General features: G+C 43.1%; 1 protein-coding gene across 1 annotated transcript in view; it reads right to left on the bottom strand.

The window, feature by feature from the left end:
• CPED1 (cadherin like and PC-esterase domain containing 1) overlaps positions 1 to 25,553 on the bottom strand; it is a 135,190-nt gene that overhangs the window by 2,051 nt on the left and 107,586 nt on the right. Inside the window, exons 18-23 of the mRNA XM_081023526.1 lie at positions 14,155 to 14,272; positions 12,857 to 12,993; positions 8,347 to 8,567; positions 6,205 to 6,306; positions 4,513 to 4,600; positions 2,641 to 2,787 (exon numbers count right to left, since the gene is read on the bottom strand). Of these exons, the coding sequence (XP_080879652.1) occupies positions 2,641 to 2,787; positions 4,513 to 4,600; positions 6,205 to 6,306; positions 8,347 to 8,567; positions 12,857 to 12,993; positions 14,155 to 14,272 (813 nt within the window). The remainder of the gene's footprint in view (positions 1 to 2,640; positions 2,788 to 4,512; positions 4,601 to 6,204; positions 6,307 to 8,346; positions 8,568 to 12,856; positions 12,994 to 14,154; positions 14,273 to 25,553) is intronic.

Below are 25,553 nucleotides of genomic sequence, written 5' to 3'. Positions count from 1 at the left end.
GTAGATTTTGGCAAATTTCAACAGCTTTGCCTGAAGCTCAAACTTTTGTGTCCAGATTTTCAAAGCAGCCCCCTGCTTTCTCCCATACTGTTCCAGAGGGCCCCCAAACTCTCAGGAGCAGCTTTTGGGGATGACAACATGGGGCTTGGCAGGATAGAGGCGATCAGCTGGCAGTGGGTATTCTAACTTGCGCAGATGGAAAGGCATTCCTCAAAAATATCAGGGGATCAGCCTTAAATGTTGAAGGTACTTTCCATGTCTTTTAGATGGGCTAAATGGCAGTTTTCCCAGTAGTGGCAGTTTTCCCAGTAGTGATGTATGGAAGTGAGAGCTGGACCATAAAGAAGGCTGATCGCCAAAGAATTGATGCTTTTGAATTATGGTGCTGGAGGAGACTCTTGAGAGTCCCATGGACTGCAAGAAGATCAAACCTATCCATTCTGAAAGAAACCAGCCCTGAGTGCTCACTGGAAGGACAGATCCTGAAGCTGAGGCTCCAATACTTTGGCCACCTCATGAAAAGAGAAGACTCCCTGGAAAAGACCCTGATGTTGGGAAAGATGGAGGGCACAAGGAGAAGGGGACGACAGAGGACGAGATGGTTGGACAGTGTTCTCAAAGCTACCAGCATGAGTTTGACCAAACTGCGGGAGGCAGTGGAAGACAGAAGTGCCTGGTGTGCTCTGGTCCATGGGGTCACGAAGAGTCGGACACGACTAAACGACTAAACAACAACAAAAATGGCAGTTTAAGAGATGGCCAACTTTTGTCTTCTTGAGGGAATGTTCTATTCTCCAGACATTGTTTGAGGGCCAGGAGCACAGTTTGCCACAATAAACTGATCCCCCCCCCCCAAGAGGTCAGGTTCCATGACCAATTTGGTGCCATCTAGCATAATTAAGGTCTTTATTATGGAGCATGGTATACTGTGTACAAGTATGAACCAAATCCAATATGGAGATGTAACCCTGAAGTGTGTCATATCTGCCCTTGAAAGCATTATTCTTTTCTCCCTGAGTAAAACTGTTGGAATGACATTTTACCCAGCTTAATATTTAGCAGGACCATAAAAGACCAGATAATATTACAAGGGGGGACTGCCCACCAGCTATTTCTGATTGCAAGCAAAGTGCTGTAATGTACGCAGAGAGATTGCTTAATGCACTTTAAATGGTATCTTTGGGGAAATCTCAAATCTCTTTGCGATTAGCACCTGCCGAGGGAAAGAAGTGTGTAAATGCATGTGGATAGAGAGGTCTGCTGTAGGGATCTGCAGATCGAGATACAGATCAGCCCGGTGCTGACAGAATCTCTCAATGCGCCTTCTCAGTTCAATGAGCACAAACACAAACTCTCCATCCCTTGTCCCGCATTCTGCATTTCTATGCGTGTTTACTCATGTGAAAGCCAACGGGGCTTACTAGTAAGTGCATTCAGGGATGCAGCATAACGTCTGAAGCCCTAGTGTGGGTTGCCTCGGTGTGCTTGCATTGCAAATCTTTGCACCAAAGCTTGACAAAATGTTGTTGTTTAGTCGTTTAGTTGTGTCCAACTCTTCGTGACCCCATGGACCAGAGCACGCCAGGCACTCCTGTCTTCCACTGCCTCCCACAGTTTGGTCAAACTCATGCTGGTAGCTTCGAGAACACTGTCCAACCATCTCGTCCTCTGTAGTCCCCTTCTCCTTGTGCCCTCCATCTTTCCCAACATTAGGGTCTTTTCCAGAGAGTCTTCTCTTCTCATGAGGTGGCCAAAGTATTGGAGTCTCAGCTTCACGATCTGTCCTTCCAGTGAGCACTCAGGGCTGATTTCCTTAAGAATGGATAGGTTTGATCTTCTTGCAGTCCATGGGACTCTCAAGAGTCTCCTCCAGCACCAGAATTCAAAAGCATCAATTCTTCAGCGATCAACCTTCTTTATGGTCCAGCTCTCACTTCCATACATCACTACTGGGAAAACCATAGCTTTAACTATACGGACCTTTGTTGGCAAGGTGATGTTTCTGTTTTTTAAGATGCTGTCTAGGTAAATCTCTCACTTGACAAAAATATAGCCCTCTAATTGTCTCAAGGCCCCCTCGGCACCACCGTTCCAGCAGGGGGCAGGAGGGAGCCATGTGGCTCTTGGATGGGTGCTGAAAAACATCTGCCCCAGTTGGGGTGCAGGGTGGGGCAAAGCCAATGTCCATACTCCCAGCTTGCTAGCGGGATCCACAAAAGCAGTTTAGGGTTAGTTCGGACAGCAGTTGGGACGTCCGAAGGCCATGGCAAACTAGAGGTGCTCTATTCACAATACAGTGGTACCTCAGGTTACATACGCTACAGGTTACAGACACTACAGGTTATAGACTCCGCTAACCCAGAAATATTACCTCAGGTTAAGAACTTTGCTTCAGGATGAGAACAGAAATCGTGCTCCGGCGGTGCGGCAGGAGCAGGAGGCCCCATTAGCTAAAGTGGTACCTCAGGTTAAGAACAGTTTCAGGTTAAGAACGGACCTCCAGAATGAATTAAGTACTTAACCCGAGGTACCACTGTAATGTTGTGGCCTTGTTTAGCCCGCCCCCCGTTATTGCTCCCCAATCTTGCTTTGGCATGGGCACCCTTGGCTCGCGTCAAGGATTAAATGACAAGCAATTACCTCGTGAAAATGGCACCCACACTTCCCTTGCAAAAACTCCTTGTACCGTCCCATAGTAAGAATAAAAGTATCAACCACTTCGTAGCCATATTGCTTTGCAGTGTTCAAAATTGCTTGGTTTTCCTTCCACAGACCTCGCACTTCGGCCTGCAATTGAAATCAAGTCATCTCATATTATCTCATTTATCCAGCTTTTGGTTAAATCAAGACATGCTTTCATTGGGACAGTAAGCATATGGATATTATGTACAGGCGTTGGGCTGGAGAAAATATAACCTTAATTCTTGAGTTATTTGATCAGTGTTTCCCCCAGCAAATAGTTAAGCTCAAACATGTATTTCTTCAAAAGAGAGGGAGGAACAGAGGGGGAAATATTGTGTCCCTTAGATGTTACACCTTTTTAAATAACTGAACCCCAAACTTACAGATGTGCACAAATGAGAAGATGCAAAAAGTGCTGTGCTCCGGTATGGTAGTTTGGGAAGAGAAACAGAATTCTACCACACCACATTGCATGCATTTAAACAATTTTCCATTTTTATATATTTATTATTTTATTATGTTATTTATTTGGTTTATTTTTATTTTTATTATTTTTATATTTTATTTATTTAATTGATTGATTTCTTAATCCGATGATCACAGGTGGTTTACAACATAAAAACACAACAATACATACCATAGTAACAAACAAAAGCCATGCCCACCCCTGGCAGTTTAAAAGGCCACAGTCTGTTTAATTAGCCAAAGCTCTGGGAGAATAGATTTAATACATTTGGTATGTAAAGCTGTTCTGCAGTAACAAATGCATAGATGGTACATAGCCTGAAAGCCATAGATGATAATAATTGTATGGTACTGTATAAACATGTTTTTATTTTGGTGGTTGACAGAATGGATGAAGGGGCTTAAATTGTGGATACGAACTATCCCTAGAACCTGTTTTCAATGCCAAGGCTCAACTCTGAAACACTTGATGTCAGAAAATATGAATGGGCCTCTAGGCAGGTGCAAAGTACATTTCTTTAATCACTGAATATTCATAGAGAGGTTGCTCATCAGGATTTAAGGGAAAGGGCTTCCAAACCAGGCCAAACATTAACTCCTTCTGGCCAAGTGTTTGGATTTAAAGCCAATTTAGGGAGCCTCGTTAAAATTAAGGTACAGTGCTGCTACTGTCTGTTTGTCAATTTATAGTTTGTTTATTTGACTGTATGTTTGTCTGTTGGTTTGTTTGCTTTCCTGGCATAAATTTATCTATTTTAAAACAATAAAGATATAAGATATACAGTTAAAAATAAAATAAAATAAAATTAAGGTACAGTGGTACCTTGGTTGTCAAACTTAATCCGTTCTGGGAGTCCTTTCGACTCCCGAAACAATTCAAAAACCAAGGCGCAGCTTCCGCTTGGCTGCAGGAAGTCGCAGAAGCCACGTCGGACGTTCAGCTTCCGAAAAAGGTTCACAAACCGGAACACAGGTTTGCAGTGTTTGGGAGCCGATTTGTTCGAGAGCCAAGCCATCCGACAACCAAGGTACCGCTGTATGGTACATGCAGCACCATCTAGTTCAGTAAGTAGAGCAGGAGACTCTTAATCTCAGGGTTGTGGGTTCAAGCCCCACATTGGGCAAAAAGATTCCTACGTTGCAGGGGGTTGGACTAGATGACCCTTGTGGTCCCTTCCAACTCTACAGTTGTACAATTCTACGTGTTTAGGATGAGGCACATCACATAACCTGGCAAAATATAATGTTGTACAGGCATAACAGCTGTGCTCGACAGGAACGTGCCCCACCATGCTTCTGAGGAACAATGTGTCAAACAAAATAAAATTGCAAAACCATCCTAACGGAGAAAAAAATGTAACCTACTGGTGACAAGAAATGCACTCCATCCACTGGCAGGTGAAAGCCCATTCCCAGGGATTTTATCACTACCAGGATATTTGACAGATTGGCCCTGTGGATCAAATGAAATAAAACACACACATTTTATTTACAGATCCATAAAACTGAATAATAATAATAATAATAATAATAATAATAATAATAATAATTTATTATTTATACACCGCCCATTTGGCTGGGTTTCCCCAGCCACTCTGGGCGGCTTCCAACAGAATATTAAAATACAATAGTCTATTAAACATTACAAGCTTCCCTAAACACCTCTTACTTTAGTCTCCATAAACACCATAAACACTTATTACTTTTGTCTCCATTTCGTATAATGTCCCATACAATGCAGAATCAGATAAAATGATGTTTGTTTTTTCTGGGAGCAGCCAGTTTGATACCGAGGATATGAGCTATCAAAAGTTTAGCACAGGGTTCGCGAGCCCTTGGCTATCCCCACGATACATTCCGGATCATGTTTTGTCAGTGAATTGTAGCTCATGTTGGTGAGTAGGGTTTTTTTTATTGGAATCTGTCTGGTATTTGTGTGACACCTTCCCAGCAACCAAAGTGAGCTCAAAATGGCTTACAACAGTAACAAAGCACTGACAAATGAAAACATGCCCAAATACAAAAAACTGATGACTTATGCAGAGTTGGCAAAGTTGACACATAAACTACGTGAGAAGGACAATCGTAACTTTACAAGCTATTAAAAAACACACCAAAATGACATGGACTCCTTGGCAGGTTTTGAATAAAAATCCACAAATTTATTAATAGAATATATGACAGATAAGGTAATGATATGTACAAACTTTAACATGCAGAGAATAATGTATTCAAACAAATCAGAGAGGTGAGCTGAGGGAAGTCTTTGATGAGGGGGAGAGGGAGGGATGGGGAGGGGGAATAAAAAGGGGGAAAATAATGTAATTGATTATTTGGATTGATAATTTGTTCTGTTGAAATTGTCTAATAATTTTATTTATTTATTTTTTTAAAAGACATGCCCTAATACAAAAGAAATGCATGCCATTTCAAAATTCACAAGCTAAAAATGAAACTTGCAAGAGGACAGAGATGGAGGCAGTGACATAGAATGGGTTGCCAGTGTCCGGGGCCACATTAAGGGGGTACGTATGCACATTCCACTGTCTAACGGCATCCCCATCACCCAGCAGATCACAGCCCTAGAGCTGATAAAAGAAGAGTTGTTCTGTTGTATGGAGAGGGAAGGTTGGCATATGTCCTGATTTTCCCAGAATACTGCAGCAACGTCCAACAACTTTGGGCAAAAAAAGAGCTCAACAACTTTTCTCACCAGATTTTCGCTGTTTGAAATATGGCAACCCTAGAAGAGGTCACTTCCCGGTTCGCATGTAGACACCCATTTTCAACTGAAGCATACAGCTGTACGGGGTGTTGAAATTTTGCACCCCTAACAATTTTGCGCCCAGGGCAACTGCTCCTATGGCCTCCCCCCATGCTATACCACTGCACAAAGCACTAGAAAAGGTATTGAAATCCTCTGGAAGAATGGGCTCTGTGACGATGACTGCCAGAAAACCTCCTAGGAATGGAGAAGTCACCATGTGAACTGAAGTGGAAGTTATTTTACAGTTTGGTGTAAGAACAGCAACGAAAGACTGTAGCGTGGACACTTACCGCTTCAGCACTTTTTGAATAATATGTAAGTGGTTGAAATTGAGCCATTGGACACCACCGACAACTAATATAGTCTGGTCTGTGTTCTCTAGCGGCTGTGATCTGGAATAAAGAAGAAAGCCAAAACTGCAAAATATACCCTGCCGCAGAATCAGAACAGATGGCAAGCGTTCACTTCAGCCAACCCTACAGGCCATTCCTGGCCACAAACGGCTGATGTCATTTAAAGTTACATAAGCTTAAAGAAATTAGAGACATATTAAGTATTTATACTTTTTCTCGTTTTCACTTTGCACAAATCTAGATATACATTTGGCAAAGGCAGCACACACACACATTGTCAGGGAAGAGAATTTCAGCTTTGTGCCAAGATATCGGCATTGCACTGGAATTCGAAGGAGGTTACAGGGTGACCTCTTCACAATACCCATGGAATACTACTGACAAAAGGGGGGCATGAAGAAGAAGAAATCTGTGTCAGATGATACATCACTAAGAGGCAGAGTGTGATGTACGGCTCAGGACCGCAATACCTCAAGGACCGCCTGTTTCCATATGAACCTACTCAGACCCCGAGATCATCTTCTGAGACCCTCCTTCGTGTGCCTCCTACTTGAGAGGTCTGGAGGGTGGCAACATGAGAACGGGCCTTTTCTGCAGTGGCTCCCCATCTGTGGAATGCTCTCCTTAGGGAAGTTTGCCTGGAGCCTACATTATACACCTTTAGGCGCCAGGCAAAAATGTTCCTTTTTAACCAGGCCTTTGACTGATTTGCTTTGATTTAGAATAGAATAGAATAGAATAGAATTTATTATTTATACCCCACCCATCTGGCTGGGTTTCCCCAGCGACTCTGGGTGGCTTCCAACAAAGTATTAAAATACAGTGGTCTGTTAAACATTAAAAGCCTCCCTAAAGAGGGCTGCCTTCAGATGTCTTCTATAAGTCTGGTAGTTGTTTTTCTCTTTGACATCTGGTGGGAGGGTGTTCCACAGGGCGGGTGCCACTACCGAGAAGGCCCTCTGCCTGGTTCCTTGTAACCTTACTTCTTGCAATGAGGGAACCGCCAGAAGGCCCTCAGCACTGGACCTCAGCATCCGGGCAGAACAATGGGGGTGGAGACGCTCCTTCAGGTATACTGGGCCGAGGCCGTTTAGAGCTTTAAAGGTCAGCACCAACACTTCGAATTGTGCTCGGAAACGTACTGGGAGCCAATGTAGGTCTGTGCCCTGTACATTCTATGCCCTTCTAAAATGGGGCTTGTTGTTCTAAAATGGGGCTTGTTATTGGGTTGTTGTTTTTATTCTGATTATATATGTTGTGATCTTTTCTGCGAACCGCCCTGAGACCCCCGGGTATAGGGCGGAATATAAATTCAATAAATTAAAATAATAATGAAGACCTAGAGGCAGTTACTGAAGCTCTGCATTATAGTAATCAGGGCTGCCAACTTGCCCCCACCCCCATTGAGGGGTCCCAACATCATGTGATGTGTCCCACCAATGCGCTTGTGTTGGCAGTGGGGGATGGGGTGCATGGAGGGTGATCTTCCGAACATCCCACGGATATACGCTAATGCTTGCCAGTGCTTGCCTGGTAGCAGGGGGTGGCAGCCCCCTCAAAAAAAAAAAAATTAGGGGGCTCAGCTTCCTGCCCACAAATATTGAGGGGGCCAAAGCCCCTTCCGCCCCCTATAGTTGGCACCCTAAGTAGTAATTCCTTCTCATCAATACAAGAATTGCATAAAGCGTCTCCAAGAGACTTAGAACCTCTCAATAATTCCTTCCCTCTTGTGGCTAGAGCAGGGGTCAGCAAACTTTTTCAGCAGGGGGCCGGTCCACTGCCCCTCAGACCTTGTGGGTGGCCGGACTATATTTTGAAAAAAATTATGAATGCCCCACAAATAACCCAGAGATGCATTTTATATAAAAGCATACATTCTACTTATGTAAAAACACGCTGATTCCTGGACCGTCCGTGGGCTGGATTTAGAAGGTGATGGGGCTGGATCCAGCCCCCGGGCCTTAGATTGCCTACCCATGGGCTAGAAAATGCTAGCATAGAGACATTGGATGCAAGGGAATCAAGTGAATCGCTGTCCAAAATGGAACGATACGTTGGGAAACAGACGCTCCATCATACCTGAGTAGCAGCTGCTCGAGAGCCACTTCGAAAGTTGGTCTTTGCTTTATATCAATCCAAAACTGGGGGTAATAGGAGTAGCTGATAAAAGTGTCCCCGTTGTTCACGTTATGATAGAACTTCATGTCATGAGCCTTTTGCCATTCTTGGAGAGTCTCGTTCACTCTCTCCATTAAGTAATACATCATCCCTCTGTTGGTGGAATCGCCAATGAAAAGAACCTTTAAGGGCAAAAAGCATATTGCAGCATTTCATGTTCTCAAGTTCGCAGGCATCTGCAGAACGAAAGCAGCTTAAATGCTCAACCGAGAGGCTATTTATTTGTTTTCTTATAGTCAATGAATTTCTACATCACCAGTTGTCATAAATAACCTCTGGGCCGTTTGCACATAGAAAATCATTAAAGCGACAAAACGCAATCGCACCTTAAAACCAATACTAACATCTGTAGGAAGCCAACAACAGAAATCAGTACCTGTTACAAGTGGACAACATGGATCAGCCACTTTCAAATACTTGGGGGGAAATACGCCACATACAAACAACATCAACCTGCCTGCTGCAGGTATCTGTAGGTATTTGTGTTCCACTTCTAATTCTGGCAAGGCTAACAAGTCGCTAGAAGCACCCATGTTATGTAGAAAGACAGGAAACTGACTTATACCAAGGTGTAATCTACGCACATATAAAAACCATTCTGAAAATGCTATTTTTTTTAAAAAAAAGAAGAAGCATTTTTTAAAAGTACATTTAATTTTCCATAAGGCTCGCCATCGCCATCTAGTGTTGCGTTGTATATTGCACATAAAGGTAAAGGGACCCCTGACCATTAGGTCCAGTCGTGGCCGACTCTGGGGTTGCGGCGCTCATCTCACTTTATTGGCCGAGGGAGCCGGCGTACAGCATGTGGCCAGCATGACTAAGCCGCTTCTGACGAACCAGAGCAGCGCATGGAAACGTCATTTGCCTTCCCGCCGGAGTGGTACCTATTTATCTACTTGCACTTTGACGTGCTTTTGAACTGCTAGGTTGGCAGGAGCAGGGACCGAGCAACGGGAGCTCACCCCGTCGCAGGGATTCGAACTGCTGACCTTCTGATCGGCAAGTCCTAGGCTCTGTGGTTTAATCCACAGTGCCATAAAGCACACTTAAAACGTTTTATTTGCAGCTGTATAGCTGAGTCCCAAGTCTACATAGTCTGGGATTGGCCTGCCAAACTTTCAGGCAGGAGTTTTCCCCAGTCCTACCCAGAGATTGAACCTCTGATTTTCTGCAAGCAGAGCAAATACTCTGTTGTTGAGTCATTCCCCCCGCCCAATCGAATATGTTTTGTGATCTGTAACTGTGCTTTGCCCTTAACACAAAGCAAGTGGGAAAGAATGGCAATTAATTACCATTCAATTTCAATTAAAGAATGTGCAATAATTATGATCTTGGTCAAGATATTGTCCAGCATTATAGCACTGGACAGCTCTGTTGGAAAATGACCACAAGCTAAAAATTAAACTATTTGACAACTGCCTAGTGTATAAGGAAGTCTGTGCTTTTTGCTGCAAGGACCAAGCATGGAAATATCTCATTATGTCTATAAAATGGGATTAAATCATGGAATTAATTAGACAGGTATCATAAATCAGTCACAGTTAAGAGACTTACAGCAGAATCTAACCGCATCTACTCAGAAGTAGGTCCTACTGAGTTCAAGCTTTCTCCCAGGTAAGTGAGTTTTAGGTTGCACCTTTAATTCCAAAATGCTCATTTAGGTAAAAGTATACAAGTTCCTGTTTAAACAGGTGTATTATAAGACCATTAGTAAATATTGTCTTTTTAATATTTCGTGTTCTTAATAATACATTGCTGAAGGCGTTTTATTACAGCAGTAAAATGTGAATTGCTTTCTTACCATAATAAATAATATGTATGCTTCATCACCTTTCACTTAGAATGTAATTGTGCAATTAGGTATACCTAGTTATCGGAACAACTACTTATTATTCATGACCTGTTCCTCACTTCAACTTTTTCTGAAAAGTTGACGTGTACAATAATTAAAGTTTTATGCTTCAGCACATCACTGAACTATTACGGTAAAAGTTAATTAACCATAAACTTATATGAGGTTTTGTGACACAGATGTAAAACTAATTAAACCATTTTTATTTGGTTTTCACATTCCACCCCCCCCAACACTGTTAAGCTCATGTCATTTCCCAAATGGATACAATTTAACAAATGTAATATAGCCTTCACATAGTTTGCGTTAATAAGGGCTTCAAAGACAAATTGCTGCATATAATATGAAAGGAAGTGAGTAAAGAACTTCTCAACCCGGAATTCCTTTCAGTCTCCACGTATGACTGATTAACTTTGCCAACACACCATTAATCTATATAGACCCTCTTTTAAAAAAAATGCTTTGGGGAATTTATATATTCCCCCTTTTCATGTCTCAGCCAATCCGTGGCTTTCATGTCACCACAGGTGATCTTGAGTTAGTACTGACAGAAATAATTCAAGGACAAGGTCACATGCACGGAAATGGGGGGGGAGTGGTTCAGATGAAGGCAATAGCACCTATTAGAGATACAGTAGACTGAAACTCCACTCCTGGGTGGAATCTACACACACATAAAAAAACGCTGTGAAAATGTTTTTTTAAAAAAAGTTTTGAAAAATACGTTGAATTTGGCATAGCTCACTCTCACCATCTAGTGTCACATTTGTATATCGTGCTTTACAACGCATTTAAAACGTTTGATTTGCAGCTGTATAGCTGAGTCCCTGGACACATTTAATGGCTCCCATTGGACCAAGCATTCATTGGACAGCAGAAATTGGTGTGTTAATTTGTGTGTTACGTTCCAGCTTTCAAGTGACGTAAAAGCCACTTCTAGAAATCTAGCGGAATAACATGCAAGTTTAGTGCTAATTTCCGTGTTATATTTGCCTCCAGAAAAAAAAATATGTTTGCAATCCTGGAATCCACTTGCAAGCCTGGAAGTTTGTGTAGGGCTGTGCACTAATAGGGTGCTTTGTAAGTAGGATTCCTTTAGGAATAATTTTTTCTCTCCTCAGCAAGTGATCCTGCAGGGTCCCAGGAGAGGCTTCACAACTAGCTTTCCTTAAGAAAAGCTCCTTTTCCTACAGCTGGGTTCATTTTTAAGTGTATTTAATTGTAATAAATGTTCCTTAATTTGGATAACATATAGCAAAATCTGTACATTATTTTTTTTACTTACTTGTAAAACTTGTGCCACCGGCTATTGTACCTGAGCCACAGATCTCTGTCAAATGTTAGACAGTCAAGCCATGCCTATTAAGAATTGCATTTCCAAGCAACCATCTTAGAATGTTCACTACAAGAAAAGTCAGTCTAGTGAGGTCCGCCTGAGACCTGCACAAGAATGTGAAAGAAGATTTGTTAAGATTATTAGGCAGAAGCAATACCATGCATTAGATACCCAGCAAAAGAAACAGAGTGCATGCAAAGTGTGTCTATGCTCCAACCATAATACAGTGGTACCTTGGTTCTCAAACACCTTGGTACTCAAACAACCTGGAACCCAAACACTGCAAACCTGGAAGTAAGTGTTTATGAACTTTTTTCAGAAGCCGAACATGCTCCATTTTGAGTGTTACGCTTCCGATTTGAGTGCCACACTTCCGTTTTGAGTGTTACGCTGAGGTCTGCCTGTTTTTGCTATTTATTTTGTGTTCTTGTTTTTTGCAGCTCTTTTTGTGTGTGACTGTGTGGAACCCAGTTCAGCTATTGATTGCTTGATTGTGTGACTGCAGTACATTGTTTATTGCTTCCATTTTATGGATCAATGGTTTCGTTAGATAGTAAAATTCATGTTAAATTGTTGTTTTAGGAGTTGTTTTTAAAAGTCTGAAATGGATTAATCCATTTTGCATTACTTTCTATGGGAAAGCATGCCTTGGTTTTGGAATGCTTTGGTTTTGGAACGGACTTCCAGAACGGATTAAGTTTGAGAACCAAGGTACCACTGTACATTGTGTTTTAGTCTTTGTCTGAAACATGTCACATCTTAATGTGTGACTGGGACCTACAGTGGTAACCTCGGGTTAAGAACTTAATTCGTTCTGGAGGTCCATTCTCAACCTGAAACTGTTCTTAACCGGAGGTACCACTTTAGCTAATGGGGAGCTCTCGCTGCTGCCGCACGATTTCTGTTCTCATCCTGAAGCAAATTTCTTAACCCGAGGTACTATTTCTGGGTTAGCAGAGTCTGTAACTCAAAGCATCTGTAACCCGAGGTACCACTGTATTTCATTCAATGCCTGAATACTGTCAAGTCAAGGCCAATTAGAAATGGAAGTGCAACGGTCACAGGGAGATAATTCTGAAGTAAATCAAGGCTACTTTAATATATTAATAATAGCGTATATTCATTTGCAAACTTATGCCGAAGAATGTCAGGACAATGTATTCGGTGCTGAGATAAGCTGAATCCCTTTTCAGCTTTTCTGTTCCAAATTTACAGCCTACCTTTTTGTTTTTTACACATTGTTGGAGCTCTGGCTTGTTCACAATGGGATATTGACAATCGTGCGGCTGCCATGTTATCTGCCTCCAATCACAGGTTCTGTTGTCGGAGCAACTCAGACAGGGCACAATCCATTGTCCTAAAAACAGAACATAACCACACTTTGGTTTTCATCTGGGCTTTTGTTAAACACACTTGTATTTGCTGTTACTAAGAGGAGGCGTCTGTGACTAGGACCAGATTTCTTCCCACCGCCTGGTCACTGACTGCCAGACAAGACCTCAATGTGACAACCTTTAAGCTTGGCAGAATAATGTAAGAATCTTATTTCTGTATTTGCCTTTCCTCCAAGGAGCTCAAGGCTGTATAGATTACCCCCCCATCCCATTTTCTCCTCACAACAGCCCTGTGGGTTAGGTTAGGCTCAAAGATGGTGACTGGCCCAGGGGTCACCCAGTGGGTATTTGAACCTACTTTATACCAGGTCAGATCATTTGTCCATCTGGACCAAGGTTTCCCATCATCCCTGACCACTGGTCCTGCTAGCTAGGGGTGATGGGAGTTGTAGTCCAAAAACAGCTGGAGACCCAAGTTTGGAAAACAGGCCTAGGTTTTTCCTATCACCTGCTACCTGATCCTTTCAACTAGAGATACCGAGGACTGAACCTGAGAACTTGCCCATGCAAGGCTTGAGCTCAATCACGGATTTTTGACCCCTTCTCTAAACATTGCAAAGTTATATTTTTTATAATTAATTTATACAACACTAGACAAGTGTTGAACAAAGTTCCTGCTGTCGACACTTGCCTCTCCTGGTTCCTTAGGAGATTAGGGTTTTGCCACTGTAGTATCCAAAGAAAAGCCTTCCTCATTCTGTATAAAGCTTTGCCCATCCTAAGCTGCCACCATGAAAGTAGAGAGTCTTCTCTCCTTTAATACTATTTTAAAAGTCTTTTTCACCAGCTCATTTCCATCAGTATCCTATGGATGTTGACTCAGGAGCAAAAACCCATTGTGGTCAAGGGAGCTTATTTCTTGATAATAATGGGAATATCTAGGAGTAGTAAGGAATTGTGCACTTTTTCGCAATATTAAAATATTGTTATATATCCAACAGACATTTGTTTCTCAAGAAGCACACAGAGTTCTGACCTAACCTAGCTGTGTCATCAGCGTTTGAAGTTCATGGTTCATTCTTGATCTTTTTTCACTTAATGTGGCTCCCTGTAGCAAAATAACCTGCATTCTAGTGGGAACAGGATGCCTTTCTGAACCTGTATGAAATATATCAGGAACAAACCTTTTGTGTCTCCTGTTTCACATGTTTTCAACTGCGGCTCTGAAATGGCTGACAGGTAGTCAGCAGAGAGAGGTTGCAAGCCACAGGGTTCTTCAGGATGAATGAGTGTGCCACAATCCTGTATTAAGATGTGCAGATATGATTTGTTAACACTCAGCCATTATTTTGTAATATAACATATAAAATACATTGGACAATACAATATTAAGAACTCCCCAGTTAAGAGGAGTGTTGCAAGGGAAGCTGTTCTTTCCTGGTTCCTGCTGTCAGACTTAGCTGGCTCTGAAACATAACCAAAAATCAAACATACATAGTCCCAACTCTGCAACTATGGACTTTTTCTTCTTCTGGGGATGCACAAGTCTCTCAGTCATAGTTTCATTCAGCTTCTTGCTTTCAGAATCTTAAGAGCAGTTCTCCACATTTCCACATCAGTTTGCAATTTTAAAAAGTTTTCATGAAAATTCACCAGGTTACCTGCGTCAATTTGTACTAAAATACACATGGTTGTTTGTAACTTTGCCTAATATACCAATTTTGCAAAGCAATTTCCCCCTAAAATAATACATTTTTTTGTATGTCATTTTCACGAATATATGCATTTCTAAGGATTCTTTAGGGGACGCGGGTGGCGCTGTGGGTAAAACCTCAGCGCCTAGGACTTGCCGATCGCATGGTCGGCGGTTCGAATCTCCGCGGCGGGGTGAGCTCCCGTCTTTCAGTCCCAGCTCCTGCCCACCTAGCAGTTCGAAAGCACCCTTAAGTGCAAGTAGATAAATAGGTACCGCTTTATAGCGGGAAGGTAAACGGCGTTCCGTGTGCTGCTCTGGTGCCAGTTCGCCAGAGCGGCTTCGTCACGCTGGCCACGCGACCCGGAAGTGTCTCCGGATAGCACTGGCTCCCGGCCTCTAGAGTGAGATGAGCGCACAACCCTAGAGTCTGTCAAGACTGGCCCGTACAGGCAGGGGTACCTTTAAGGATTCTTTACCACAGTTTGTGCACTTTTGTACATGTTACTTGGCTAGATAGCTGTATTGCAAAATTCAGTGTGCATTTTGAAGGATGATAGTGTTTTGTTTTTTTAATTTCTATACAGCTCTGCATCTGAGGATCATAGGGCAGTTTACAATAGAAAGACACAAGAATACATGAGGAAACAAAAACAGTACCTCACCCCCCAGTTGAAAAGGCAAAGGCCTGGGAGAGGATTTTTCCTGACGCCTAAAGACATGCAACAAAAATGTGAGTAAGATAGTTGCCTTTAAATATGGACTGAATTGAATTTCTCCCCCATCCCTAAATGATAGCACAACAGATGTGTTTTGCATGTAGCAGGCCGCAGGTTCGATCCCATGCAGTTCCAAATAGGGTTGGGGGAAATTCTGACTGAAACCTTTGAGAGCTACTACAGGTGCAGAACAGACAATAGCGAGAAAGGTGAACCGATCGCCTGCCTTGGAACAAGACAGCTTCATAGACAGAAGCATCACAACCATGCGCTTTCCATTGGTGAATCTGTCAGGTCCGTATGGAACCTCTGAGCCCAGGATTTGCACAACATTGGAACAGTAACCACCAACAGTACTATCAAAGGCTTCTACCATGTGGCATGACAATTTGCACAAGCCTTCGCAGGCAAATTCCAGATTCCTGAACCAACTGCTATTGCCGTCGCCCGAGTGTCATAAGAAAACTGAACAGGGATTTTCTTGTTCATTTCTTGCGGATGTTGCAGGTATTTAAGCAATATGCCATAATCTTTGCTTTCATTGCGGGCTGATTAAATGCATCTTGGTCAAGATGCCTTCAATTCAGCTAGTGAAAATATGACCAAAAACATTATTATTTTTTTGTTTGTTTAATGTTTAAAACGCCTCCTGATCTCTTGCAGGGGATGAATGCAGGACGTATGCAGTATGCAAGGGAGGGCTAATGTCTTGTGATCAAAGGCGGTGTTAATATTGCCTTGTAAAATGGAGTGGCCAAAGGTCAGCCACTCACATTTACTTTAGCTCCGCATAAGATACTCCGAGGATTTTATTCAGAGTGTGTGGCTTTGGAAGGTTCCTTACAGGCACTTGCAGAACTGCAGAATTTCCAGTGCTTTATTCAAAGATGAAAGCTGACAAAATTTTGGAAGTTGTCAAAAATGCTGGACACTCCAAGAACGAGAGGCAGGCAAACAAATTATATTTCTTTTTGGGGAGGGGCACCCTCATTTATACAAGGCAATCAGGAAGGAACCTTTGAAATGTTTGGACTGATTTCAAAAGAAAGCAAGGTTGGCAGGTGCCCTTTAAATCATAGCGTGATAATGTTATTTATACCACTGCAAGTCACAACAGAGAAGATTCAATAGGGAACAACAAATGAGCACCTAGTTTAGTTGGAGTAGTACAGTTTATGTTGAGTTAATCATGCTGGCATTGATTCCAACACCTGAACTCTCTGGAGGTCTCCTGAAGGGGTTCTACTGAACCCACAACTTATGTTATTAATTTATGTTCAAGAGAGAGACATCCTGAAAGGGAAATAAATTACACAACCTCTAGTGAATATGCCAATGTTCTTAGATGGATTATGGCAATTGATTTCAGCAGGTTATTTGGTAACTTGGCTAAATGTCAGCTGAAAAAGTGACACACTTGTATGTAAATCCAAGCAAGCCATAAATATATCAAGAATATGTGTTTCAAAATATTAGCAAGAAGGTAGATTCAAGCTTGGGTCCATGTTCCCGAGATCACATGATTATAGCTATACTTCTCACATATTCAAAGAGGGAGATATTAAAAAGTTCTAATTTCTTTAAAACACTTGAATAATTACATCCTTAGAGCATCAGCATCCTATGATCTCATCCAATGCATTTTCTGGATTCATCAAGATTGAGTCCAGCAATAAATCACTGAAATTGTAAAACAGGAGTAATAGAAAAATGAAATGAACTAGCTTGGGGATAGATTTGCACAGTTCTACCGCCCTCATAAATAAATGTTTGCATGCTGCCTTTGACTTCCTATTCATTCATTTAACTTGAATAGCATTTATATTTCAAGAAATCTCAAATCTAAAAAAAAAATATGAACATTGCAAAAAAGCATCTGTTATGTTGTGGGTGAACATATCAGACGACACAGTGATTCTTCAAACAGCTCTTGTTTATTCACAGGCCAGAACAGAACTGAGCTGAAGGGCTCAGTCAGCCTGCTTATATAGAGCTCCAGTACAACGTTACTGTAGCAACTTTCTAAAACTATCCAATCACTAAACGTCACTTTCGATCCTTCATTTGCATAACTATCTACAGTATCCCCCTGCTGGCCCAGGGTGAGAACTTCAGTGCATAACAGCATCCTCACATGTCATGATGAAAATCAGGAATACAAGAACCATGCATTCCTAGTGGTAAGGGGCACCATTCTTTTAATGAGGTACTGATTGATCACTAAAAACCCTGAAAAAGGAGTGAAAACTGAGAAAGGAGACTGCATTTAGGGTGGACTGCCCATTCACATTCACTTGATCACACCAAATTGTCTGGTATGGGCATGCCATTAGGCATCTACTCTTAGCAAATTATGTTCTGAGTACTTCCCCCTTAATTAAACAATAGATCCTATGCTTTGCCAAAGGGAAGGCACAGTAAGATTCCCACAGAACAACAGGAAACAGGAGGGTTGGTTATATTAAAGGAGACATATGCCCTCTAAATCAAAACAAGTACAAACAGGACTCACCCAGAAACATATGATTGTTTTGAAGAGCTTTTCTAGTGATAAAACAGAACTATAATTGCCCTTACGTGCAGGGCATTTGTTAGCTCTGAGCAAACAAGTTTTCCAGGCTTCTGAATCGCAAGGAAACCTGCAGCTCCTCTTTGCCCAATCGTCCAACAGAAAGATGGGCTTCCATATCACAGGTAGTATAATATATCATATCATATCTATCAAAATTATTCAGCTCCTTGAAAAAATATCTCAAATATATGTCTCAAATGGGCCACAGAGAACATCACTCCATGCCATAACAGAATGAAGTATGCAGTCAGCTTGGTATGACAGCTATATCTAAAGAAGAGGAAGGGTATTCTTGCTTGCACTGTTCAGTTGTGACTACACAGCTCTATCTCACTTAATCAGGACAAAATGAAATTACCAATTCCTTCTCTGAAACATCTGCAACTCATTGCATTTTTTTTAAAGGGAAAAGCTCCTCATGAATTCTCTTTACTCAGCTGATGTCCGTTTTCATACACAACCAAAGTGTACGATGAAAAGTGATTAACAAATGCTGTAGGAAAGGTAGGCTAATAACATTAGTCGGAATGAGCTCATAAAAAGTCAAATAGGATTCTCACTGCAGAGAAATAAATTATGAGCAGATGGGTTAACCCCACTCTATCAAAAACGATTCATGCAGCAGAGCAAATGAGAAGCAAATGCCGCCATAATTGCCACGGTGGTTTCTACTGCAACCCACCTGCCTCGGGGTTTTATCCAAATGATCGATGTATGTGTGCCCCACCCCCAGCCACATTCTGGGCTCTCTATAAAAAGCCTCAAAAAGTCCCATCTAAAAGCAACAGCACAATATCCAGTTCATCACATTGAACTCTTCTCTTTCCCCTCTTTTTGGGGGAACGGGGTGCTCAGAATAGATATGTGCTTCCATGCTGGAAAAGACGAGAAAACGGCTGAAGATTTGGTAAAAAGTTCATGAAATAAAAGGCATTCCACCCTGAGTGAATGAGGTAGTGGATAGCCTTGCTCAGTGCCATTTTTCTAGAAAAAGAGGTGCTGCAACTCCCCATAAACACCTCCCTTGTTCTCTTACAATGGCAATGGTGCCCACTTGAGAGATGCCGGGACTGAGTTCCGGTGAGTTCTGGCTGAAAAAAATAATCCTGGCCTTACTAATGCTATATTCTGGATAGAATTAAACGGCAACAAATAATCATCCATGATGATTTGCCAGAGATGGGAAGCGGCGCTTGTGAGGTTTTCTGTGTCAAGTATCATTTTAGGTACAGTCGTACCTTGGAAGTCGAACGGAATCCATTCTGGAAGTCCGTTTGACTTCCAAAATGTTCAGAAACCAAAGGGTGGCTTCTGATTGGCTGCAGGAAGCTCCTGCAGCCAATCAGAAGCCATGGAAGCCCTGTCGGATGTTCAGCTTCCAAAAATATTTCACAAACCGGAACAGTCACTTCTGGGTTTGCAGCGTTTGGGAGCCAAAACGTTCGAGAACGTTTGAGAACAAGGTAGAGTGGTACCTCTGGTTACATACTTAATTCATTCCGGAGGTCCGTTCTTAACCTGAAACTGTTCTTAACCTGAAGCACCACTTTAGCTAATGGGGCCTCCCGCTGCCGCCGCTGCACGATTTCTGTTCTCATCCTGAAGCAAAGTTCTTAACCCGACACATTATTTCTGGGTTAGTGGAGTCTGTAACCTGAAGCGTATGTAACCTGAAGCGTATGTAATCCAAGGTACCACTGTACTACGCACCTTGACTAGGCTAGTTGCAAACCAAATTCATATCGGGGTTTTCTTTCAATAAAAAAGCGTAAGGTTTACTACAGCACAACGGCAAAGGATGAAATTTGCTGCCATTAGTTCCTGCACAGCTAGTTCCTTGAAGATCTGGGCTACTCCTCTGGGTGTGTAAGCATCTGGAAGATTCCCTTTGAAGTAAATATGTTCTGATAAAAGTCGGAGAGGAAGTTAATGCGGCATCAGGCACACGAACAGGATTAGGCTGCTCTCCCCCACAACGCCACAGACCCAATTAGTTCCTGCCCTTCATGCAAAAGTGGGGGGTTACATGTGTGTTGAGGGATAACGCTAATGCAAAGCATACTCTGTTCGCAGGCATATCTCTTTGTTCGTGTTTACCGTCTACTCTCTAATATGCTTCCAACAGATCCGAGCCGCAGGGCTTTGATGTTTTTAATTTTGTTAATATCACAAAGGCCTCATATGAAAGCAGCGTCTCGTGTCGGGTGCGATGGCTGTACATTTATATAAAAAAACAAAACCATGAAGCCATATGCTTCATCTCCCCATTTGGGGAATTAAGGAATCACATGGGTGAGAAGAAAACGCGCCGGCTGGGCTGCTGAAAAAGCAGCCTTCTTCCCGCCGATAGATTTCCAGAAGAAATTAACCAGGACGTTTCTCTGTCTACCTCTTTCTTGAGCGAGGGAATGTATAAAGGGGTCCGCCCTAGACCTTGACACAGCACAGCCCCTTGGTTAGGACAGTTCAAATCCTCTGCAATCCCTTCTATGATTTTTAATGGGTTGGGTAAGAACCAACTGGAAAGACATTTGTATCTTTCTATTCATAACAATTTGAAAGACCGCTGTTTACGCTGCATCCAGTGTGCTGCTTTGGAAAGTGGCGTGCACATGGCAATAACCACAAATCCACATCTATCCTGATCTATCTCGCCTTTTAAAATGAAATCTTAGGTTTGCTTTCCCAAACCGGCTTCAATCCAAATTGGAAATCTGGGCCTGATTGCCTTGATACAGCAACCTCTGGTTCCTGACCAGCCATTAAGCACGCAGGCGTTTGTCTCAAACTGTTTTGGGTGTGGTGAAAGGGCATCAAATTGTTAGCTATGATTGTTGTGTTTTTGCTGCCAGGAAAGCTGGAGTTCCCGTGGGAGCTAGACGTCAACTCGCAGCCTTTTGATCCAAAGGGAAGCCACAGAGCTCCACAGATGCAAGAACCAGATGCTCGTGAGAACCCAAGCAGCACAATCTGAGGATTCTCCTAACATCCTTCCTCTGGCAGTGGAGCTAGAACAGAGCCATGGTGTCTGCTTGCCATCGATGAGTGGATAAAGACCTGAGAGCTGGGGATGAGGAAGAGGAAGGAGAGGTTGGTGTAGGAAGTACTCATGAGGTGATGGAGGAGAATGAGGGGATGTGGGGGGATCAATGCACAGGAACTAGAGCAGCAGGACACATCACCAGAGGGATCCCTGTCTCCATGAGCATGGTGGGTGCTGAGGCATAGGGAGCGTGAGAGGGGTGCTCTAGGAGGCTGAGACGGACAAAGGCCTAGAGCCCAGATCCCTAGCTGGCCAGGTGAGGCTTGCTAGCTCTGGGAGGACATGTGTTGTTATGTACTGAAGTTCTCACCCTGGGCCAGAAGGGGGATACGGTAGATAGTTATGCAAATAAGGGATCGAAAGTGACATTCAGTGATTGGATAGTTTTAGAAAATTGTTACAGTTACGTTGTAGTGGAGCTCTATATAAGCAGGCTGACTGAACCCTTCAGTTCAGTTCTGTTCCAGCTTATAAATAAAGAGCTGCTTTGGAGAAATCGCTGAGTCGTCTGCTATGTCCACCCACAACTTAACATGTGTGATTCCTCAGATGGAGGAGACTTGGGTGACTTGCTGTCAGGGACTGGACTGATGAGGAATGGTGGAGACCTCCCCTGTTCTCCTGCACTTCCCAGAGAAGAGGGAGACGGTACAGATTTAGAACAGTGGTTTGCAGAAGGTCACAGTTCAGAGGCTGCAGAGGGGAGAAGATGGGACATATTGGGAGAGGAGCAGGAGGAAGAAGCAGCAGCACCAGAGGAGAGACAGCTGACAGACTCAGTGTCTTTGGAAAGCAGGCCAGACCCACTCCCTCCCAGGTCCAGGCAGGCATTGAGAGTAGGAGAACAGAAAGCTCAGAGGCAGAAAGCACAGATCAACCAACTTAGGGATGACATATAACAGGAGAGACGGAGGGGGTGGGACTTTAATCACAGCAATGCCATTATCCAAGAGGCGGCATTACACGTCTCTTTCTCTGAATATTGAATAAATTATCTCAGTAAGAACTTCTTGTTTTCCCATTTCTGGCTGCCAGCCATGAGGGAGGGGGATCGGATTCCTTGAAGCCTGACACCTGCCTCATCAAACCCAGATGCTGCAACCAGCAGGCAAAATATCAGGGGGGCCCACTTGGGCCCCAGGGTATGGGTGCCCAGCATGTGCGCTGCGATGTCACATCATGACGTCACATGCCCTGCAGCCTCGGAACCTGACTTCCACCTCCGAGGTCTTGCAAGACCTCGGACGTGACTTCCAGTGCTTTGCAAAGCACTGAAAGTTGTATCTGGAGCCCTGCAGTACTGAGCACGCACAACAAAACTCAGGGCCCCAGGGTCCCCTATAGTTGGCTCCCCTGCAAAGTATAAAAGGGAAGCAGAGCTATTGAAGGACCTCAGCTTAGAAGAAGAAGAGAAGAAGAGTTTGGACTTGATATCCCACCTTTCACTCCCTTTAAGAAGTCTCAAAGCGGCTAACATTCTCCTTTCCCTTCCTCCCCCACAGCAAACATTCTGTGAGGTGAGTGAGGCTGAGAGACTTCAGAGAAGTGTGACTGGCCCAAGGTCACCCAGCAGCTGCATGTGGAGGAGCGGGGGAGCGAACCCAGTTCACCAGGTTACAAGACTACTGCTCTTAACCACTACACCACGCTGGTGTAGAGATGCTGCAAGATCTCTGAGGGACTTTGGACATGTGGCTTGACCCTGGACTGGGGGCTTGACATACCGGCTTGCTTCCGGGTAGGCCAGGGGTTCAAGACAAAAGAGAATGAAAACCCATGGTCAATTTCAAAATGAGGCTGCACGTTGAAGGCGATAAAACTGAAGGGCGGTTTATGTCGATATCAATACTACCAATCAATACCAATATTTTGGGATACAGAGCTGTCAAGTGAAGAAACGTTTTGCTTTGGAAAATCGATAAAAGAACGGCCATCTCTAGGTTAGATTTCCCTGGCTGGCTTATACCAACGCTGCTGATAAATATACTCTCGTTTAATGCACACAGCTGGAGAACAGAAATAAGGAAGACAAATTGGCTCCCCCAAATCACCTACAAATCTGTTCTTTCTTTCTTTGAAACCCATAATGGTAACTAAATTGGCTCTAATAGATTTTCAGCTCTCTTGCTGCTTTAATCAAAGAAGAGAATTTAATGTTGGATGGGCATATATATATATATATATACACACACACACACACACACACACACACACAGCGGTACCTCGGGTTAAGTACTTAATTCGTTCCGGAGGTCCGTTCCTAACTGAACTGAAACTGTTCTTAACCTGAAGCACGACTTTAGCTAATGGGGCCTCCTGCTGCTGCCGCGCCGCCGGAGCACAATTTCTGTTCTCATCCTGAAGCAAAGTTCTTAACCCGAGGTACTATTTCTGGGTTAGCAGAGTCTGTAACCTGAAGCGTATGTAACCTGAGGTACCACTGTGTATATCTATGTGTGTGTGTGTGTGTGTGTATATATATATATATATTTATATATTTTTATATATATATAAAACAACATTTTCCAAAAGATATTGATTAAGGGTTTGCCTTCTGGTGCACAGCAGATAGAACGCACAGTCTCCTTGCAGCTTGCTAGCATGACAGCATGGAGGAACCTTTTTTTTATAGATTGGATGCTGAAACTGGAGACAAAGGACAAGGTCCCGGTTAAAAACTCTGTTCTCCACAGCAGAAAGTTCACAGCGCTCCATACCCCCAGTTTATTTCAATTCGGGAAGAGTAATCAAGGAACCAGGAGCGAAAAGCAACTCAAGCCATTACAGCAGCAATGAATTAATCTGGGACACTGAATGAATCACTAAGTTCAAGCACTTAAGTCTGCCGCACGAGGCTATGATGAATGAGTTAACAGGGTAGCTTGGCAGGTGCGTAAAACACAAGGCAAGGTTGCTGCTGAATTAAAATGGTGGAAAACACAGTTACCTAAATTAGGATTTACAGCTATAAGAAATATAGAGAAGGAAATTTTGGGGTAAGGCAATATGTGAACAGATGAAAGTCAAGGGGTTCTGGAATCAAGTGGAGCCTTCTGTTGTCTGCTGCTTCTCTGCTACGTCTCTCTATACCTGAAGGAGTATCTCCACCCCCATTGTTCAGCCTGGACACTGAGGTCCAGTGCTGAGGGCCTTCTGGCAGTTCCCTCCCTGCAAGAAGTTACAGGGAACCAGGCAGAGGGCCTTCTCGGTAGTGGCTCCCATTCTGTGGAACGCCCTCCCATCAGATGTCAAGGATATAAACAACTATCTGACTTTTAGAAGACATCTGAAGGCAACCCTGTTTGGGGAAGTTTTTAATATTTGATGTTTTATCGTGTTTTAAATATTCTGTTGGGAGCTGCCAAGAGTGGCTGGGGAGGCCCAGCCAGGTGGGCGATATTGGGGAATGTCCATTCCACCTTAAGGAGCAGACATGGAACTGTTACGTGTCACATGTCTGTTTACATTCCAGCACTGTTTTGCTGTCATCAGTGGAACTTCCGCTGTGTTACTGCTTTTGCTTTTGACTCTCTCGCCGAGAAGACAAAGAGAAAGACGACATGTTTCTTTGTCCTGATTTATGATTAATAAATCCGTAGTTGTAGTATGCTTCCACAAGCCTCACGCCTATTCTGTTTGTGCAGTTTGCACTGCTGATATAGTGTGCCCTGGCTTTGAAGCCTGGGTCGCTGATTTATGTCAGAGCAGAGGCCGCTGGGTCTTCGCAGTGGGATGGCTGGAAGGACACGACCCAGCTGGGGCTAGCCAGCTGGCCTTTCGACCCTCTGTATGCTGACAGGCAGGGTATAAGTAAAATCATCATCATCATCTCTATATGCTGGCACAGGGGAAGGGAACCTCAGGGGCCGAATGACTCTCTGTCTGGCCCTCAGAATTCTACTTAGGTTTCATCCCTCATTGGCCAACTCTTTTTGCCTGGGTGGAATGTGTCTTTTTAATTAAAAATACATATTTTTGTTAGCTTTCAAATTATTATGGAACCACAGAGACAAGTAAACAATAATTCAATAATATAGCCAACTAAAGGCAGGGCATGCAAAACCTAAATATATATATTTCAAAATAACACCCAATCTAAAATCATGTCAACCATATTTCTCTAGATTCTGCAGGGAGAGATATCTGTAAATCTGAAACCAAAAAGAAAAGAAAAGAAATAAAGTCCCATCATACTGAAGAGAAATGATCAAGATCTCTCTGCCCTGTAGTGATCCATAACTAATGTGTTATTCCCTGCTCCCCCACCAGTCTACATCTCTCATTAGCCCTCCAACGGGTTTTGCCTGGAAGAGTTCTGATGATGCTTCTTCCTTGTGTGGATCGAGGAAACACAGGGGTGTAGAAACTATCTTACTGTAAAAGGGTAACATTTGCATTCGTTGCTCCACCCATATTTGCATAAGGCCCCACCCACTGCTGGCATGTGGCTCTTGGAAGCTTGTTAGAAAGGGAATGCAACCCCTGGACTGAAATAAGTTTCCTACTCCTGTCATGTGCTGGTGCTTTGCCTGATAACAGATTTTATAAAGCACACC

The sequence above is a fragment of the Podarcis pityusensis genome (assembly GCF_964106645.2).
Source record: "Podarcis pityusensis genome assembly, chromosome: 10".
Taxonomy (NCBI): Eukaryota; Metazoa; Chordata; class Lepidosauria; order Squamata; family Lacertidae; genus Podarcis; species Podarcis pityusensis.
The sequence above is the reverse complement of the archived record's forward strand: the minus strand, read 5'-3'. Positions and strand labels throughout refer to the sequence as shown.